At 40.1% G+C, this 21004-nt stretch overlaps 1 protein-coding gene and 1 long non-coding RNA gene across 7 annotated transcripts in view; one reads left to right on the top strand and one right to left on the bottom strand.

Moving 5' to 3' along the window:
* Window positions 1-21004, top strand: part of igsf9bb (immunoglobulin superfamily, member 9Bb) — a 196905-nt gene that overhangs the window by 76310 nt on the left and 99591 nt on the right. For all 6 annotated transcript variants that reach the window (XM_079647624.1, XM_079647621.1, XM_079647623.1 and 3 more), the window contains exon 4: window positions 1011-1162. In XM_079647624.1, coding sequence (XP_079503750.1) covers window positions 1011-1162 — 152 coding nt within the window. The remainder of the gene's footprint in view (window positions 1-1010; window positions 1163-21004) is intronic.
* LOC307017818 lies at window positions 16764-18547 on the bottom strand. The gene is made up of 4 exons (XR_013802264.1): window positions 18484-18547; window positions 18037-18097; window positions 17333-17953; window positions 16764-16895 (listed from the first exon to the last, which is right to left on the bottom strand). It is a non-coding gene; the product is annotated as an uncharacterized lncRNA (long non-coding RNA).

Here is a 21004-nt window from a genome sequence, read left to right as displayed (position 1 = left end):
CACCTATTTATAGTCTCCTTTGTAAGACATTTAGAAATGTTTTCAAGTATATATATTGTTAAGCTTAAGGGACCCCACACCACCTGTCAACCATAATTTACTAGTATGTGTAACACATAACTATTATATTATGGAAGTTAGTAAAGCAATATACAGCTTCCAGATTGGATCCCTCACTGAGGTATGGTTGAAGTGGAATACCATAACATATATCAAGACTGAGCCAGCTGAACAGGTGTATAATCTGTTATATTTGCCCAACCACAAATAATTGACTAAAGCCCGCGTCAAACTGTCCCGAAATTGACACCCGATGGACAAACAAATATGAAATTGTGAATTTCGCGCGAAGATGGCCCCGAACCACACACGAAGGCAACATTTACATTACATTTAAGACATACAACTGCAACGAAAGTAACAAAAACAATTATGTTAAAGTACTATGATACTGTACTGATATTTTCAGACTTTGTTCTTTACTTTATCCGTCTTTATATGTAGAAGATATTACGTTTTCTCCGTAATGTTGTTTCCATAGCAACAACAACTTCCTGTCAACTCGCCAATTATATCCTTTTCAGTTTCACAGATTGGGTTATTTACATAATATGTTTACATGATTTTGTTGTGCAATAAAACAACCCGATGGACACACGATAAAGGAAATGTTTGAACGAATTTGAACATTTCCTTTATCGTGTGTCCATCAGGTGTCAATTTCGGGACAGTGTGACGCAGGCTTTACTAAACAACCCTAACTTTTCAGAACATATTTGAAATATTTTGGGGAAAAAGACAATGACTGTCCGAATCTTCTTGCCAAAAATGTATGCTATAATATTCTATGTACTCAAGTGCATTGTTTTGTCGTATAAGTGTGTTTTTTGCTGCTAACATTACACAACATTTTATATTGGGTCAACACATGTCTACAGAAAAATGTTAACTGTTTTTCATTGTACTACCTTTGATTCATCCTTTTGAATTATTATTTTTCTCTTCCTCAGCCCCCCCCACGTTCACAGATACACCACCTCAGTATGTAGAGGCCAAGGAGGGGGGGAGCATCACTTTGACCTGCACGGCCTTTGGCAACCCAAAACCCTCAGTGGGCTGGCTGCGAGAGGGCAGCCTCGTGGTCAGCAGTGCCAAGTACAAGGTAAATACTGTCTCTATGTATCCTCAGAATAATGATACAGTTATTTACCAAAGCTTGTTTTTCAGACTGACAATACTGCTGTGTAAATATAATTCATTTTATTTAACTGCATGAGTAAGGCAGGTGAAATAGACAAATGGTGGACCATACTTCACGCAAAGTTGAAACACTATACAGAATCTACAGTATATCATTACATTAGCTTTTGACTTCTGGTTATAAAATGTAACTTTTAAAAGGTGCTGGGCAACGATTACAATTTGTAATAAGGATTAATCGCATGATTTTTCTGCGATTAATCACGATTGTGAATCTCAACTTCAACCTTAATTAATGTAGTCAAATCAAATATAAAACAAAAGCTATTTGCCACTTATGTTCATTTCCTAAATGCTCTCATTGGTTGAGATGCCTGATGACGCCCATCCTAAACCAATACTGATCATCCAACCCCTCCTGTGACCTGTCATGTCTGTATGTGTATTCAGAGCCAGTGAGCAACGCACTTAGAACAATAATATTAATGAAGAAAAACTGTTAATTTGTGATAAAATAATTGTCGGCGTAAATTAATGAATGCGTTAATGAAAAATTATTTAAATGATCACACATTGTGTTAATTTGTGAAGATTATCCTTCTGAACAACGTGTTGGTAACATAAATGTGTGTTGTCAAGTATATTTTTTGCAATATTCCAAAATTCAATGGAAAAACCCATTGCCCTGTCTTCTAGAAAACTTTTCTGGGCTTTCTTTCAGACCCCTTTAATTATTATTATAAATTATTGATAAAGTCAGTCTTATTTAAATAGCCTGATACCAAAAATATGTACAGCATTCAACACCCTCTGTCTTTAGACCTTCAATTCATATTACGTAAAACTCTTTAGCAGGAAGGAGATGGAAGAAACCTTGTGAAGAAATTAAGGTGGGATCTCCGAATCAGAAAGTAATGACAATATGTGAAATCAGCATGACAATATAGATTTTAATAATAAATTACACATCTGGATCTGGGGAAATGCTGCCAGACTGATAGGACCTAAGCCTCACAACTACCTATCCACCACTGAGACCTGAAAGATGACAGTTCTCAAAAAACACACTGGAGAAAAAATCAAGCATTCCATTCACAGAGGGGAGAGAGACAAGGACATCATGCACACAAAGGAGAGAGAGACAAGAGGTGAGCTGCTGAATCTCCTGGAGAATTTGTGAATCTATTAGAGAGTATGATCCTTGTGGGATCAGCTGTAAGTGGTAAGTTTAGCAGCTCAGTGAACACATTGTCATTGCAGCTGGGATCCTTGTCTCTGTCATTTGTTACACTCATCATGGCAGAGAAGGGTTTTAGATTTTATGTTTAGTGAGAAGAAATATGCCATTTTTCTTTAAAGTGTACGCTGTACAGTTTTGAGTCCTGCGTCAGTGATTGGAAATAACTTCCCCTTATTATGTCGATTATACCTACATTCTCATATATGCATTTTTAAACAGCAAGCCAACAAATTACCACACAATATAAATCATTTTCCACACAATTAGTTTTTATTTTATTTGGGAGACAGAATATGATCTATGAATGTCATCATCACTGTTGGGCAAGTTACTTCCAAAATGTAGTACATTACATATTACTTATTACTGTATTTTTCAAGTAATAAGTTACATTGCAATATTACTGTCTATATAATGAGTTACACTACTTTTATATTACTTTTGAGTTACTTTCACCAAAATAACTGCAAAATAATGACTAGGTATTTTAAATGCTAAAATGTAGTTTAGTGCAGCAACTGTGTAGGCCCTTAAGCTACTAATTAAGGGATAATGTGCAGCGAGGCAGTCATTATGGGGAAAAGAAGGTGTTATTTTCCCCATAATGACCAAGTCGCTGCACATTATCCCACTTATTACATGGCCACATTCTCAACAAAGTAACGACATGACTCCCAATATTAATTGAAATGCTTTTATGGATTTAGAAAATGTTTTTATTGATTTAAAAAATACTTATATGTATTGGTTTAAATTGACATGCATCCAGTAAGAAAAATAGTCCGTTGTTACCGTTTGAAAAACGTAGCAATGGCAGCAAGGCGGAGCTTTTTGATTACAGATTTGAAAACATCGTTGCTTGCTTTAAAAGTAGCACAATTCATTATGTCAAACCTTGAAAAGTATCTAGATATCCCTGCCCTAATGCCAAAGTAACTGGCAACTGAATCAGGGTTTCCGCTAGGATTTTTTCTCGCCGGTCAAATGTCCGGGCAGAATTTATTTTGTCGGACAAATTTGAAACTTACCGGTCATGTTTCAATAATAATAATAAGAATTGTGTAGCAGAGTTTCCAATAGCTGGTAATTACCAGACTAGGACCGGATATGCTGATGTTTAAAACTCAGTTAAAGTGGACCTATCATGCCTATCATGCCCTATCATTTGAATAATATACTGTAGTAGGACCATACCTATATAAGGCATATTTATACTTTTTATTTTTCAAAATACCAAGCAGATCATGCATTTTAGCCATTCCTATTTTTGCTCAATTTAACACTGTCTTTGCATAGGCTGATTCTGTGAGAACAGTACCATCTAAAGGCCTGGCATATGTACTACAGCGTCTCCAGCGCTTTCGAACGGCAATGTCCGTGGCTGTCTTCTCCTGATTGGTGGAGTTGGCCCAATAGCCGTAGCGCCACTTCTGTGACGTCATAGAAGTGTTCAAATCTGGATCAGACTCTATCAGATCCGTTGCAGACCCTTTTTTTTAAAGAGATTTGGGTATGGAGGAAAATAGAGAGGGTTGTGTTTTCTGACACTTGGTGAGTTCCCTGGAACACCGGAGACACATATTCATGTATAAAAGACGTACAAAAGTGATTTTGCATGATAGGTCACCTTTAATGGGGCTCATTTTTATTTAACTTTGAATAATAACACGGGAGAAACAGAGCCTCTGTCTACTCTCTCCCTCCCTCTCTCTCCTGACAGCCTGTCAGTTTCTCATGCAGCGCGCTAAACAGTGAGCGGGGCTTCAGGTGATAATGCAGCAGCTGATCTGATCTGATCTCTCTCTCACGTCCGGTTACACTTCACTCGCGTTTATGTCCATATCGATCAGATCCAGCTTTCCTGATCGGCCTTTATAGAGAGCACCGATCAAACTATTAAGAGTGAATATCGGCCGATAATGATCGGCTGCCAATCGATCGGAGCATCGGACATTTTGACCGGCAGGTTTTGAATTTACCGGTTTTTATTACATTTTACCAGCTAAAAAACTGGTAATTACCGGCTAATGGAAACCCTGAACTGAATATGTTTTGTCGTTTGATTTCTATGTCTGGACCGCTGCGTAAAAAAGAGGGTTTTCTGCCGGTTACTTTTCCGCCGTTTTCTTGTCGCTCTTGTCCTGTCAGTTCGAAAAGCTAAACTGTATACAGTTAAATCGAACGGACTTCTTTGTGCAGGTGTGAGCGTCCTTAACAACAGTCAATAAGTCCTTGACAGCAGTCTGTCTGTTCTATTTCATCCTTACTGACCCCCAGAGGCGGTGCTTAGCACTGAATATCTTCTGTCTCGCGAATGCGCAGGTCGAATATTTATATGAATAAAGTCACGTGTGACCTCGTTTGACCCCGGAAGGCATAAGTTCCGGTGTTGTCAACGAGTTCAGTCCTTTTTCATCTTCCAGCTGCACAGGTTACTACTTTATGAGTAGAAGCCATCTAGCTTATTGAAAATTAGATTCTAGCTCATCGCTACATGTAGCCTTGTGATCGTCTCGATCGGAGCTGCGGGCTAGAAAACGCTCGCCCTCCAAAGGTTTTGTGACACATTTGTAACGCTGTGCCAACTTGGGCAAGCACGCAGGGTTGGAAAGGGAGAGAGAGAGGCAGAGAGCGTTTGCAGCGGTCTGTTTTCACACAGAGCCGGAGTTTGTGAGAGAGCCGTCTTGAGTCAATTTCTCTTCAAAATATAATTGATTGCCAGCCTCCCTTGTCCCTGGCTGGCTTGCTAGCTCGTTGGTAACGTAACTGATGTCTTCTAATGTGCCTGCATCTGGCGCTGAGTTGCCATATTCCTTTCATGAACCGCTTCCTGATATCCATTGTTGCAGATAAATATAAATGATAATATCCAAACTAACCTAGCAAGAGTAAACTCAGGCTGCGGCAGACAGGCTGCTGTGCCGCATCTCACTCAAAAACCCACACGACTCAACCTCAACCCAGCGAAAAACCTCTCGCGAAAAAGTCTCGTGCGCAGCCTTTCATTCAGAATTTCATAGCAAAATAAAAAAATGATATTAAACTAGGGCCGGGACTCGATTAAAAAAATTAATCTAATTAATTTGAGGTTTTGTAATTAATTAATCGCAATTAATCGCATTTTTAATCACATATAAATATTTGACCTGAGAACAGTGAGAAGATGTCAATAAAGTGTGCCGTCACACAGAGGTAATTTGAATTGCTTACCGAGGTCCAATGATCCCCAGTCAGGGCAACACATTTGGCTTTCTCCAATAAATTCTCTTTATCTTCCTTTTCATTGTCATAAAGCTGCTGGATTCTTTTTGTCACTGTCTTTCTGCATGGCAGCTCATATGTTGTGTCAGACGATGCAATCTGTAGTAACTTTTGCAGCCCCTTATCTTCTACCACTCCAAGTGGTCTACAGTCGAGTGCAATCCAGTGAGCTGGTTATTTTTTCAGACGTGGACTTAGTTATCCTGGCCCTGAAACCAGTCATCTGGTTGAGTGTGGGTTGGGTGTGGGTCATACTTGTCAACCCTCCCGATTTTCGCGGGAGACTCCTGATTTCATTGCCCTCTCCCGGTTTCCTCACTGGGTCATATTTCTCCCGCATTTCTCCCGATTTCTGACAAAATCAGACTGTTTCCACTCGGACTTTAATACAGCTACACCATTGTTTGGATTCCATGGTAACACGTCTCTTTAGTAGCGCGCGCAACTCAAAGTCTGAGAGGGTGAGGCAGATCTTCACAGAAAACAGAACAAGAATCGAAAACTACTCTACTCTCTGCTCACTCCTTTCCTGTAAAATGCAGGTCCAGTTCACACATATGCTCCATCAAGGCAGTGCCACTTACAACTACAATAAGCATGTTAATGTTAATCTAACAGCTCCGGCGATCCACTAGCACCCCCGCTCCACCCCCCCCCAAATTTTGCATTTTGAAATGCTCCCGATTTCTGAGGGCAACTATGGTGTGGGTCCTTGTACTCGGAGTCGGGCTAACGGTCCACGCTAGCTTCCACGCTAGCTGCTATATGTTTTGCATTGAGGTGATACTTGAGGGTTGATGTGCTGCGGTGATATGCGAATTCCTTTTTGCATAATTTGCATACAACCGTGCTCTTATCGACGCTTCCATCCGTCCGTTTTTAAAACAAAATGTCCCATCCAAGGGGCCAACCAAAGCGGTCTCATCAGCTTCTTCATTCATGTTTGACTATTGTTCACTGTGGTTCTTCTTCTTCGTCTTCTTCTTCTCTTTAATGGCGAATCGCTTCCACTTGGAGCATATATCGCCACCTACTGTTTAGTTATTAAATGTTCATACTAAATCCTTGTCCTCAGACCAGTGCTTTTGAGGAATTTGAAGATCAGCTTGTTTGCTTCATTTCTTGATTTACTTTCAAATATTGCCTTGAAATCCATGTCCTTGATGTTGAGTTGTTCCAGTGCAGTTTTCAGAATGAATCTTTGTCTGTTATAGTCCGGGCAGCTGAAAAATACATGATGTATTGTCTCTGGTTGTTGGCAACCATCACAATTGCCATTTGGATGTTTTCCAATCAGATGCAGTGATGAGTTTAGTCCAGAGTGTCCCAATTTTATCCTGCTGTTGATGCTCTGCTCTCTTCTACTACTCCCCCAAGTGCTTCCTGTTCCTACTTCCCTTTGTATCTGATATAAATGTCTTCCTTTGGTGTTACTGTCCCATAGTTTTTGCCATTGTTGCTTGATAACCACTTTAGTAAAAGATTTGACTTCTGCTCTACTGATGGGTACCATAATATCAATCTGGTTTGCTTTCAAACCACATTTTGCCAGTTGATCCACTACTTCATTCCCTCTAATGCCCACATGCGCTGGAACCCACACAAATTGAACAACAATTCCCAGATGAACTAACCTAAACATGCTTTGTAAAATTTCATGTAAAATATCCTGACGACATTCTGAAGAGAAGTTGTTTATACTCTCCAGAGCTGCACTGGAGTCAGAGCAAATGACCACTCGCATTGGCTGTATTTCCTCTACCCACTGAAGTGCTAGAGAGATAGCCATCATCTCTACTGTATATACTGCAATTTGATCACTTGTACGCTTTCCCACTTTGACTTTTAACTCAGGAACATAAAATGCACAACTCGTTAGACCATTTTCTGGATTTTTGGATCCATCAGTAAATATTTTTATAAAGTGCCCATATTGTTCATGTAGAACAGTGTTCACATAAGCCTGTACATTGAATTTGTTTTTCATTGAATGTACCCGTTTCAATAGTGATAAATCTACTATAGGTTGAGGTAGCAACCATGGTGGAACAGCTGATAACAACACCGTCGGACTAATATTCCATTCCTTAGCTTTGAATTCCTTACATATTTCCGAAACACAAAAACAAAAACTTTCTTTTTTTATTTTGTTACTTTCCCAACTTGTTTGTACAGTTTGTTTAGTAGGGTGAGTATCTTTATGACCCTGTAGATTTGCCCAGTAATGAACAATTAACTGCTTTCTCCTCAAAGAAATAGGTACTTCTCCGACCTCTACCTGAAGTGCCGACACTGGTGTAGATCTTACTGCCCCACAGCATATCCTTAGTGCTTGTGCCTGGACTCTATCTAATTTTTGAAGAGAAGAGTATGCAGCTGACCCATACACTATTAAACCGTATTCTATGGCTGATCTAATTAAGGCCGTGTATACGTTCCTCAAAGCAGCTTTATCAGCCCCCCACTTAGTGCCTGCCAAGCACCTCATAACATTTAAAACCCTTTTACATTTATCTACGACTTTATCAATGTGAGTACTCCATGTGACTCTCTCGTCCAACCATATTCCCAGAAATTTAAATGTCTTCACTTTCTTTAGATCTTGTCCATAAAGTTTTAACCTAACCTCCTCACCTATCCTTTTCCCCGTAAAAAATAAAGTTTCAGTTTTTTCCACCGACAATCTAAACCCCCATGTCAGAGACCAGCTTTCAATTTCCCTAATGGCTTCCTGAATCTTAGCTACAATATATTTTACATTTCTGCCCCTTTTCCAAATAGCTCCATCATCTGCAAAAAGTGACTTACCAATATCAGATCCTACTTGTGTATATATATCATTGATCATGATAGAAAATAAAAGAGGACTGATGACACTCCCCTGCGGGGTTCCATTTTCAACTTCATGCCTTCGAGAATATGACTTGCCAACTCGGACTCTGATGGCACGGCCAAACAAAAAATACCTAATCCAATTATATACATTACCTCCCAGACCCATAATGTCCAGTTTTATTAATAATCCTTCCTTCCACATCATATCGTAAGCTTTTTCCACATCAAAGAATACAGCTACAACACACTCCTTGTTCGCTTGGGCTTTCCTGACTTCAGACTCCAGGCACAGCAGTGGATCTAAAGTACTCCGCCCTCTTCTAAACCCACTCTGATAAGGAGTCATTAGTTCATTTTTCTCAATGTAGTATGTTAGCCTTTCTGTTATCATTCTTTCCATAACTTTACACAAGTGTGATGTCAGAGCTATAGGTCTATAAGTGCCTGGACTGGTTGGATCTTTCCCAGGTTTCCTAATAGGAATAATGACTGACTCTTTCCATATTATTGGCAGCTTCCCTTTCTCCCAGATCTTATTGTACATCTCCAGCAGCTTTCCTAATGCAAAATCACTTAATTTGGTCAACATTATATAACATACATTATCTTTCCCAGGAGCAGTCATTTTACACTTACTTAATGCTCTTCTCAACTCTTGAATAGAGAAAGGTATATTTACAACACTCTGCGACGAATGTCTTTCTTCATATACATTAGGATGCTCATCTAACACTTCCTGCCTCCTGATCTTACCTTCTTCTGTCAAATTTTCCGAAGAATGAACTTTGACAACATTTTCAGCTAGAATTTCTGCCTTCTCCAAAGCACCAGTGGCAACTTCCCCTCCAATCTCTAATACTGGCAGGTTACTCTGATGTCTTATTCCCCTCATCTTCTTAATCATTCCCCATACTTTATCTAATGGTGTAGTTCTCCCAATACTTGAACAGAATCCTCTCCAACACTCACTTTTTGCTCTTTTAACAATGTTCCTTACCTGAGCCTGTGCCTTTTTATATTCTAATAAATTATGTAATGAATGTGTCTTTCTTAGCTTTCCAAACAGCCCGATTTTGTTTCGGATTGCATCATTACAGTCTTTGTTCCACCACGGTACCATCTTAACACATTTACCAAGTTTCCCAGTTTTATTCCCAATAGTTTGATTAGCGCTTTTAATTATATTTGAAGTAAATTGCTCATTTATTTCATCAATACTTTCTGCCATATCAATCTGATCCAATTCATTATTGCACAATTTAGCAAACATCTCCCAATTTGCTTTAGAAAAAGTCCATCTCATGATACCGTCTAGCTCAACCACATGATTTATATCAAACTTGATTATAATTGGAAGATGATCACTCCCAATACTGTTATTTGTCAATACTTCCCAACTGCTACCAGAAGCTAATTCACTTGTTACAAGAGTTAGGTCGATCGCAGACTCTGTTCCATCTCTAAAATTGATCCTTGTACCTTGCCCATTATTTAAACAAACTAATTCCTTTGCCTCCATTAAATCCTCCACCACCTGTCCGTTGTAATCTGTTGATCTCCCTCCCCACATTGTATTATGTGCATTAAAATCACCACACCATATTATTTCATTTCCTTGGCAAAGACTGTCTAATTCCTCTATTCTGAGTTTATTACATGGATTATAAAAATTCAGGACACTAATTTTCCTTTTATTAATCCAAACTTCTACACCCACTATTTCTAAATCATGACTGTTCTTAAAAGTTAGCTTACTATAAGACATGACTTCTCTGATAAAGATTGCACATCCCCCTCCCTGGCCATCATTTCTATCTTGTCTTATAGCAGTATATCCCCCAATTATGAAGTCCAAATGAGTCTTCAGCCATGTTTCTTGAATACAAATAACGTCTGTTTTTTCTTTTAACTGATATATATAGGTCTTGAATTCTTGTCCATTTGCAATAAGGCTTCTAGCATTCCATTGCAGAAGGAGAAAAACCATTCATCTACTCAATCTGTGAATCATCATTATTGGTGGCTAGCATTTCATGTATCATTTCAACGGTTATATCCTTTATCCCCAAAAATTCACCTGCTGCCTCCACTATTGTTTTCAGTCTTGACCTCTTTTTTGTCTGTTGTAACGCAACATTCACCACTTTTCCAATAAAGGCCACAAACTTGTACTTATTAACAATCAATGCATCCTCTCCTATCACACACTTATGTGAACACTTTGTGGAGCTTTCCTTTGCCTGTGGGAGTTTGGGAAAATCTTTTGAAGAGAAAATACTTGATGCTACTTGGGATTTCCTAGCTATGTTTAGTGAAACCTTTTCTGTTGCTTCAGCATATGAGACTTTATTTTGCACTTTGTATCTCTGCACCTCCTTGGCCTTTTTCTGCACTTCACAGCCCTGATACGCAGCACTATGTTCCCCACCACAGTTACAACATTTCACCTTAGCACCTGCAGTACAACTACCATATTCATGTTCCCCCGCACATGTTGGACACCTGGGCTTAGTTGCTTTGCACTTGTCTGCCACATGCCCAAACCTTTGGCACTTAAAGCACTGCAGAGGTTTAGGGATGAATTCTCTTACTGGAAAGCTCATGCAACCGATCATTACCTTCTGTTGCATTGTTTCTTCAAACTGAAGAAGAACAGACAAACTATCCACTATCTTACCTTGATACCTAGTAGGAAGACGCTTTACTACAGTCACTTTCCCCCCTTTAATTTCCTTCTTGAGTTCTTCTATGCCTATTTCTATGGGAACTCCACTGATAACTCCAAGTATTTTCCGATTTGCTCCAGGAACATGGCATTTAATTCGAACTTCATTCAGGGTCTTCATTTTCAGTAACTTTTCCTGTTGTCTTGCATTAATCAACTCAACCAACATCCGTCCTTTGCTCAGAAATCTTGCTTGTTTTATCGATCCAATTTCTTTGTGAATTGCTTTAGTCAGGGCCACTGGATGTAGCTTAGCTGCGGATTGCTCACCAAACTCCACAATCACTTTCCACTCTTCATTCTCAATCCTTTTCTTTACTTTCTTCAATTCATTCTGTGAATCAGATTCACTAAGACTGTCACTTGACATGTCTATCTTCTTTCTTGAAGTCTTTTTCCTTACTTCATTCCATCCTCCTTCAGATGCACTTTCCATATCCTCCTCTCCAGGACTCAAAGAAGCCATTCCACCAGCTGCTCTCAATCTCGCACTCACTTCAACGTTCACTCCTATCTCCGTCTACTCAGTCTCAGCACGTGTGTCCGCTCTGGTCAGGATCCCAAAAGCCACTCCACCATCAAAGCGTTCACTGTGGTTTGTTGTTGTCTGAAGTCATGAACGTTAGTTGGTGCTCCAGTACAATCGGTACTTCTGAAACTCATCCAGTGAGAAACGTTCCGCAGGGCAAAAATAAGTGCGATTAAAATGCGTTAATTTTTTTAACGCGTTAATGTTTGTGTAATTAATTAATCTTAATTACCGCGTTAAAGTCCCGGCCCTGTATTAAACTAATCTTTCAACATAGTTTAAAACTAAAATAAATATTAGGACAAAGCCCTACAAATAACAACAATAAACATAATAATAAAACAATTAAAATGTTGTATTCAGCCCTGATTAAAACAGCGGGCCCAAATCCTGGATGGGCGGAAGATAGGTCGCTTTTTCTGTCAATCAAGTAAACTGCTGAATTAAGTGGCAGGGAGGCCAAGGGAGGAGGGGGTCAAAACCTGTTTTGTCTATTTTAACAATAGACAAAACGCCCCCCCAGAGCCTCCAGAGGTCGGGGGGCAAGGTACTGAGGGTCTGGGGCCTGCTGTCGGTTATTTCTCCCAGCAGCAGCTCAACTACTGGGTAGCTCAAGCTTCAGACTAGTGTTAATTTTGTCAGCTATTTTTTAATTTAGTTTTAGTCTTAGTCCTGTGTTAAATTTCCTTTTTAGTTTTAGTCATATTTAGTCACCTTCATCCTGTTTTTATTTAGTCAAGTTTTAGTCGACTAAAAGTCTGAGCACTTTAGTCTTATTTTAGTCGACTAAAACAGTAAATATTTTAGTCAAGATTTAGTCGACTAAAAGTCTGAGCATTTTAGTCTTATTTTAGTCAAAGAAAACTAATTATTTTAGTCTACTTTTTGTCAATGAAAACTGTTGAGTCTTTTTTAGTCATCAGATTATATAGAACATTTCAGTCAAACTAGTCTAGCCAAAACCAATAATTTGTCATTTTAGTCAAACTTATTTCACAATAAGATTATATCTTGTCCTTATTTGATAAAAAACACAGGTTGATTAAGAATGCAGCTTTGCAGAGAGTATCAGGTCAGGTTTGTGGTGTTTTTGCCAGCTGTGTTATGGCCACATTGCTTCCCTTCTGATAAAACAATGCATTCGCTTTTTTCCTCCGCCTCATTGTAGTGAAAATGTGCCCAAATATCACATTGTTTCTTTCTCCCAAGCAGTGGTGGCTTTAGACTTTTTCGTTGTCAGTCATTTTGACGGACAGGATTGTAACATTTCCGTCATAATCCATTATTACCCGTTGAGTGCACAATTTATCACTCACTTTATCACTCACTCGCGCTGACCACTGCTCCCAAGCCCTGTTGTTGCCATTTTATTTTCTGTTAAATAAGGTTTGTTAGATCCGAGTCTTCCTGACAGTTCACAGTGTGCCGCTGCCCGGTGTAATTCAAATGTACCGCCGCGCGCAGCACAGAAATACAGCTTCTGCCCAGCCGCAGATGTAAAAATGTATACCAGCACTACTGGGGGAAGATAACTTCGACAATAAACCTGTTAAGGTGGACCGCCTACACAGGGTCCGTGTACGGGCAGCAGCAACAGATGGCCCTCCTCGTCAACTGATCGCCCGCATCCATCATGACTCAGTAAAGGAGCTGATACTGAGACTTTCCTCACACAAGTTCCCTTTACAATATGAGGGAGCACGCATCTTTATTTTCCCGGACCTGGGCCCAGCAGTGATGAAACAACGGCAGCAGTTCAACAACACCAGGACCAGGTGCAGGTCCGCGGGGGTGAGATGCAGGTTCCGTCACCCGGCTACATTCGTTATCTCAGTCGGCGAAGATAAGCGGACGTTTAACAAGCCGAAGGATGCCGAGAAGTTTCTGGATGACAAGCAAGTGTCACGTTAGACCAGCTAACCAGGATTAAGGACAACGATGATAGTTAACTTTAAAGCTGAGACGCATTTGATTACTCTGTGCAGGTGAGGAGGAAGCGGACATGTACGTGTTCTATTATGGTATGTTACGAGCTCAGGAAGTTTGGACTTGGGGGTGTTAGTTTTCAGAGGGGAGTGGGAGGAGGGAGGCAGAGGGCCCCGGAGGACAGCGCAGTGTTTAGTTTGTATTGTTCATCAGCGGCAGTTCATATACTAGGTTTTTGCAATTGAATGGCGGTTTGTGTTTTTTCTTCTTTGCATTACAATTGGTTACATGTTTTCACAATAAGTTATCACATAAGCATGGGGATTTGTCATGTCATTGAATAATGGTGATATCACAAGGATAGTAAGCTGGAACGTAAGAGGTTTGAATCACCAAGTTAAGAGAGGGAAGATAATGGCACACTTGAAACGTTTGAAAGCTGATGTTATGTATCTTCAAGAGACACACATTAAGAATACGGCTAAAGACAAACTACGTATGGGATGGGGACCACGTATATACCAGTCAAACTATGGTGCTAGAGCTAGAGGGGTAGCCATTATCATTAAGAAAAATGTTTTGTTTGAACATAGGTGTACAGTCAGTCATCCAAATGGCAGATTTATAATTGTATCAGGCACACTCAACTCTGCCCCCGTCACGTTGATTAATGTTTATGGTCCAAACTTTGACGACCCTGCATTTTTTCAGACAGTTTTGAATGGAATTCCAGATGTTGGCAACACAAACATTATAATAGGAGGGGACTTTAATTGCGTCTTGGACTCTTTGCTAGATAAGCAATCCCAAAGGTCGTCCGTGAACAGTAAATCCAGCGAGGAGTTAAAAAATACTATGCATAACCTACATTTAGTTGATATTTGGAGGCTACTTAACCCTACTGCCAGAGACTATTATTTTTTCTCTCCTGTGCATAAATCCTATTCAAGGATTGACTTCATGTTGTTGGATACTAAGCTGATCTCTAGTGTGGCGACTACACAATACCACAACATCTTGATCAGTGATCATGCTCTCATGTCACTCGATATCAGATTCAACAACCATAAAAGCAAACACACCTGGAGATTCGACAACACAATTTTAAAAGAGAAAGGTTTTCTAAAATATATGTCGGTCAGGCTGCCTGATATTATAGCTACAAACGATACAGGTGATGTGGATGATTCAGTATTATGGGAATCCATTAAAGCAGTGCTTATGGGCAGCATCATATCCTATATAGGTGGTAGGAGAAAACAAAGAGAAAGGAGGTTAGTGGAGCTAGATGAAGGTGTGTCTGAGCTAGAACGTTCATACAGAGCCTCCGGAGACCCCGACACATTAAACTCTATAGTTTCCCAAAGAGATGAATATAACACAATTTTATCCGCTCAGGTTAGTAAACAGATGAACAGAATTAAACAGACGCAATTTGAATTAGGAGACAAACCTCAGAAATTGCTGGCACGACAGCTGAGACAGGCACAAGCCTCCTGGGCAATTCTGAGAATAAAATCAGACATGGGCACGGTCCTCACTGACCCTAAAGAAATAAATGCACGTTTCATGGAATTCTATTCAAATCTGTATAAGTCCAATGGTAATCGGGACACAGATGCAATTAAGTCATTTCTCTCTGAGCTGAACTTGCCTCATCTCAACGGTGAAGCAATAGCGGATCTAGACAAAGACATCTCTATGGAAGAGATAATAAAAGCAATTAGTGAATCTCCAAATAATAAGGCACCTGGCCCTGACGAATTCACTATAGAATTTTACAAGTGCTTCTCTAAGGAACTATCCCCACTGCTTCTGCGTATGTTTAAACATGCAGCGTCAAATGGCCGAATGCCTCAAACGCTCTATAATGCAAATATTTAATTGATCTTGAAAAAGGGCCGGAATGAGCTGGAAGCCTCATCTTACAGACCTGTGTCACTGATCCCTAATGAAACAAAGTTGATTAGCAAAATTCTAGCTAACCGATTGAAGCTTTATATCCAGACGATTGTACACCCCGATCAAACAGGCTTTATTCCCAATAGGCATATCCAGCGCCGTATAGATAGAAGAGTTACGACAGCGGAAGTCCAAAAACGGTTATCGTCACGTGGTTCATGCAGACGAGAATCGTTCCCCGGAAGTTCATGGCGGGCAATGTGAATGCATTGATAACAGGAGATAGAACTTCGACTTTTGGTAATTATTAGTGAATAAAGGTTTTGATTTGCAATATCTATACAACAAATTGACATGTGTATGTATTTACATCAATATGTTTTAAAAAATAAAATAGAATTTGCTAATATTAAGTGATAATATTAGGATTAGTGTGAACAACTAGTTTACATGTTAGGCTAACAGTGCCTTGGTTAAAGAGCCTGTTGCTGTTTATTTATAGCTTTGAATTCTTTAAAACCCATATTATCTTCTTAAACTTGTATGGTAGTCAGGAGCAACACTTTCTAATGTTTATTGATATATTTAGAGGGAGGGGATCTAAAGGAATGCTTCAAAATTCAGATTAGATTAATTTCTACCATTTTCTTAAATTCATGGTAGTTTCAGTAATCCCATGGTAATTGAGGACACAAGTTATCGAAATGACTAATGTCATCTTTATGGCTTTCAGAAAGGACAGGAGACCGACAGGTGACTATCAAAGGACTAGCAGCAGCAGCAGCAGCATGATGATGATGTTAAATGTGTTGTTTTAGGAACATCCATTGCAAATACATGGAATTCAATAAACATTGAATAGCATATCATGCAGTTTGTCTGTGCCTTTTCCTCCGTGTTGTCCTGGTTTGCTGTGCTGCCTCCTAGTCGCCACCATGGTTTGCTGTGCTGCCTGGGGATGCTCAAATCGCTCCGAGAAAGGAGTACGAATGTACGGCTTCTCCACTGACACAGAGCGGAGGAAAAAATGGCTGGCTCAAGTCAGCAAGAGCAATTTCACGACCAACAGCAAAAAAATGTGTGAGGATATTATATACAAACACTGCATTTGCACTTTTTCACAAAACGGAAACCACACCATTGGGAAAGCTTAATGTTTTGTTTAATACAAAAAAACAGGGAAAGGCTTGAAAAACACAGAGTTGAGACTCAGGGTGCAGGGTGAGGGTCTCAGTGCAGGTATTCAGGCTCCATTGAATCCCCCTCTGGTTCTTGTGCTGAAAGAGGGAGTAACAGACAGGAGAAAGGGTTATACACACCTATATAGCACACCTATTGGATGGGAAATTGCCTTGGGGAGATAAGGTGTGGTCTTTGTTCCCAACTGAAGTTATGGAACTTTATTATTTGTGAGTTTAACAAAGTATGACAAATGGCATCAGTAACAGATGTGATATTAATTTCTATAAAGTTGTCTCACATTCTTGGTCATATTTTATATACAGTATGTAATGAGTATAACATGTCCAGTAAGTATAAAGTGTTTCCTAATACTGTGTATTCAACCACTATGGAATATGTATGTGGGCAGACAAAACTGAGTTGTTCTGTGTGTGAAGTAACCTCAAGTCACTCCGCAGGCACATTTTGATGCAGACCAGTTTGTCAAGACAAAAAAGGGCAAGACTAGGCTGAGAGCAGAGGCTGTACCCACCATCTTCGTGCATCGCCCTGTGGTCAAAAACAGAAGGGCCCCTGCACCACGATTCACCCCGTGACCTGTATCTACAAAGCCCATAGCTCATGATCACAGCTATAGTGTGAAAGGTGACACAGGTATAATAAGTATGAACTCTTAGTAACAAAAGTCATATTTCTTATTTTTAAGTGGTATAATATTTTAAATGTTCGAAAATTTACAGTGCCATGTCTTATGTCCGTAACATCACTGCCCCTCCACCCGTAACATCACTGCCCCTCCACCCGTAACATCACTGCCCTCCACCTACCAGCACCCAGCCAGAGGAGCGCAAACAACAAAAACAAGCAAGGTGTCCCGTCATGTACCTGGAAGTTTGGGTTGGCAAAATGGAGTGAGAGGGAGACTTGAAAAACCTTGGTGGCTCTCTACTCATGTTGTTACAGTTGTCTTGGTTACACCTCTCAAGTTTTTTTTGTGCCATTTCTACATCTTTAGAAAATATGAAATAAAAAATTGAAGTGAAATCAACCTCTTCTCTGGAGAACAAACTTTGATTTCTCTGTCTTGTGAGTTTGCAGTCTTGCTCCTCCACCTGTAACATCACTGCCCCTCCACCTGCCATACAGTAGGTTACTAAAAAGATTACTTATATAATACAGTGATAGAATACATGTTTAGTATGCTTACTTATATTAAAACAGTAGTATTAAACTTACCTTGTGTTTTCACTCTCACTTAAGTCCCTCTCCCTTTGACATCAATCCAGAATAAGCTGAGCTGGAACATTATACAGACAGGTAATAATCAACATAATCACAAGGACACAATATGGCTCTGCTAAAAACACTCACTCTTACACGCACCAAACTTTATATTTATCTAATATTTAACTCCCTCCACCCCCGCATACAATCCCGTTTATAAGCCCCTCTTCTCTAATTCAACAATGTTGGACGAAATGACATTAAGAGAACGGAATTTACAATTAAAAGGCTGTTCAACGTGTGCTGCTAACTTGATCCGGTAGCTTTATCTGTTATCTGTAAACGTTCCCTAAATCTACTAGTTTAGGGATAATCCACTGACATCCTTTAATACACATGTTAATTTGAATCAGATGTACTGATAATATCCGCAATATAAATCTTTAAACTTCTTCTTACCTTTCAAAAGTCCGTCACGAACGGTCTATTATGCTACAACTCTACTGCGCTGCTAGCCTTGGCGCTAACTTCTGGGGAACGATTGAGAGGCTCCACGATCGGCCATTGCTGTAAAAAAGTGGTCCATTGGAGTGAACGGAGATGACATAACTCTCAGTCTATACGGCGTGTTGGAGATTTAGAGGATGTTGAAAACCAACCTCGTCTCCGCGTGTCGTTTGACAAGCTGGGTGAATTCGGGAGAAGAGAGGGATTAAGAAACACCAGAATACAAGTTAAACAATAATCCTGCTTTAATGATATACAGTAACGATACAAATACAAAGAAATCACGAAGCACTCTGCAGAGTACTCCGGGCTCAGGTTCTACCACGTGTGTGAGACAGGTCTCAGGAACGGCTGGTGAAAAACAAGAGCGCGAACCAAAGGAAAACACAGTCTTTCATACTAAAACACAGGAGGAGGAGGTGTACGTGCTTTCCCCCAGAGGTCATCTTATTGGCAGAGACCAACACATGGCCTGTCGCACCCAATCAGTGCGACACAGCAGCTTGTAGCCAGCACACACACATCTCCTTTATGGCCCTTGGTCCCTGTGTCCATCTTCCCGCCTCCTGACTGCCACACACAAGTTAAAAGTATGTTTTAAGATATAGTTGTTATAGTTGGCTAAATATACGTAATACATGTTAATTACTTTCATATCAATAACAACGAGGAACACATTACCTATGCTCTTAAGCAGTATTAGAGATGCTTTTCAAATAGTCAAACTTCTCACAGGCTTACCTATGGCCCTTCCATTTGTTTGAGCTATTGTTCACATCTTTACTTCAAATAAAAGGTTTCACATTGTATATTTCCAGCTTCCTTTACACATACTGCTATTATTAACACAAAGTAACTAACCACACACCTCTATTGAAAACAAGTCGATTCCCCTGACAATTGACATGCTGAAACTCCTGGAATGCGTCCCTCCCCCACCTCTCTCGTCCCTGTCATAAAAAACTGCTTCCATTTCATATAGAGTAATGAAAGATGTTTAAGCTAATTTCTCCACAATGTTTGTAGCCATTTAGTACCCACACATGAAAGAATAAGAACAGAGGTATAGTTGACCAGTAATCATGTAGCATTTATATTTACTTCAATGAAAACACATACACATCTGCTACAAGATTGTGTCACACACACCCTTTTTTTACGAGGGAAACATTCCAGAGCCTTGGCCTTTCACCTCAATATATTGGGGGAGGAAAGGATACTTTGTCCCTTCAAATTTAACACACATGAACATATATAAGGTGACACCAAAATGAATATACCAGATTTTACTTTCCTGTCATACCCCGTTACTTTAATCCTTCAAATAATTCAAATAATCCTTCAATTCCCCCTTTTTGGTCTCGCATTAACGAGACCAACACACATAAGACATTTGAAACAAACTACTGTCATTCTTTGATACTGTGTCTGTCCCTCTTCATTAAACCTTTGAGAACAGAAAACAACCTCCAATGACAGTGAAGAAACTATCAGAGTGAGAGCCTGAGTGCCAGACAGCAGCATCCTTGCGTGTTGTTGAATCATCAGGGCCCCCCCCCCCCCCCCCTCAGCGGAATACGCCAACAAGGGCAGCTGATAGGGAGGGGGAGATGCGGCCTTTCCTTCAAAGGTGGAACTGATTAATCTGATCAGAGAGAAGTAGACTCCTCTGCTGCCTCGAGAAGTCCCCCAGCCCGCTGACGCCTCCTTCCAAGTCGTCTGCTGTAGGGATGTCCGCGTTGACGATAGCCAGGTCCATCCTGATGTCCTCCAAGGTCCTAGCCGGAGTGTTCCTCGCCGCACACTGGCTCCAGTAGTACCAGATGTCCCCCTTTGCTCCTCGGCGGACGGCATGAGATGTCCTCTGGGTCACTCTGTAGAGGCCGGAGAACCTGGGGTTGAGTCACGTAGGCCTGACGACCTTCAGCCAGACGAACTCCGCTGTGTCGGCCTCCTGCTCCTCGGGTCCCCCTTTTGGCGTCAGCAACCTGTGTGGAGAAATCTGATACCCACCCCTCAAGTCTACGCTCAGTGCTTCTGGGCCCTCAGGTGTTTGACCCACCACTGGTAGGCCACTTCAGAATTCTAATACTTGGCCTGTGTCAACAAAATAAACCCCAACATCTTCAGGTGAACTAAATAACATATCTCAATAGCTCTGAATTCCTGACAAGCATCTGTGTTATTATAAATGAAATCCTTGAGATCCCATTTAAAATATAAATATAATATGAACTGCTAATGTTTCTGGTAATGGAACAAACTAATGTTATGGATTAAAAACAACTAAAATCATGATACTGACAAAGTGAATAATTTCCAGGCGAGACTGCTTCTACCTGTCAGTGCTTGGATATTATCAAGCTGAAAAATGAATACAGAAATCCAACATACTGTCATCAACTGTCTTTCCATTATGACTTTAAATTAAATGTACATCCCCATAATGATCTAAACAGTCTATGGCTTTTAC

This window comes from Notothenia rossii (assembly GCF_949606895.1).
Source record: "Notothenia rossii genome assembly, chromosome: 9".
NCBI lineage: Eukaryota > Metazoa > Chordata > Actinopteri > Perciformes > Nototheniidae > Notothenia > Notothenia rossii.
Note: the sequence above shows the minus strand (reverse complement) of the source record. Positions and strands in the feature narration are given on the sequence as shown.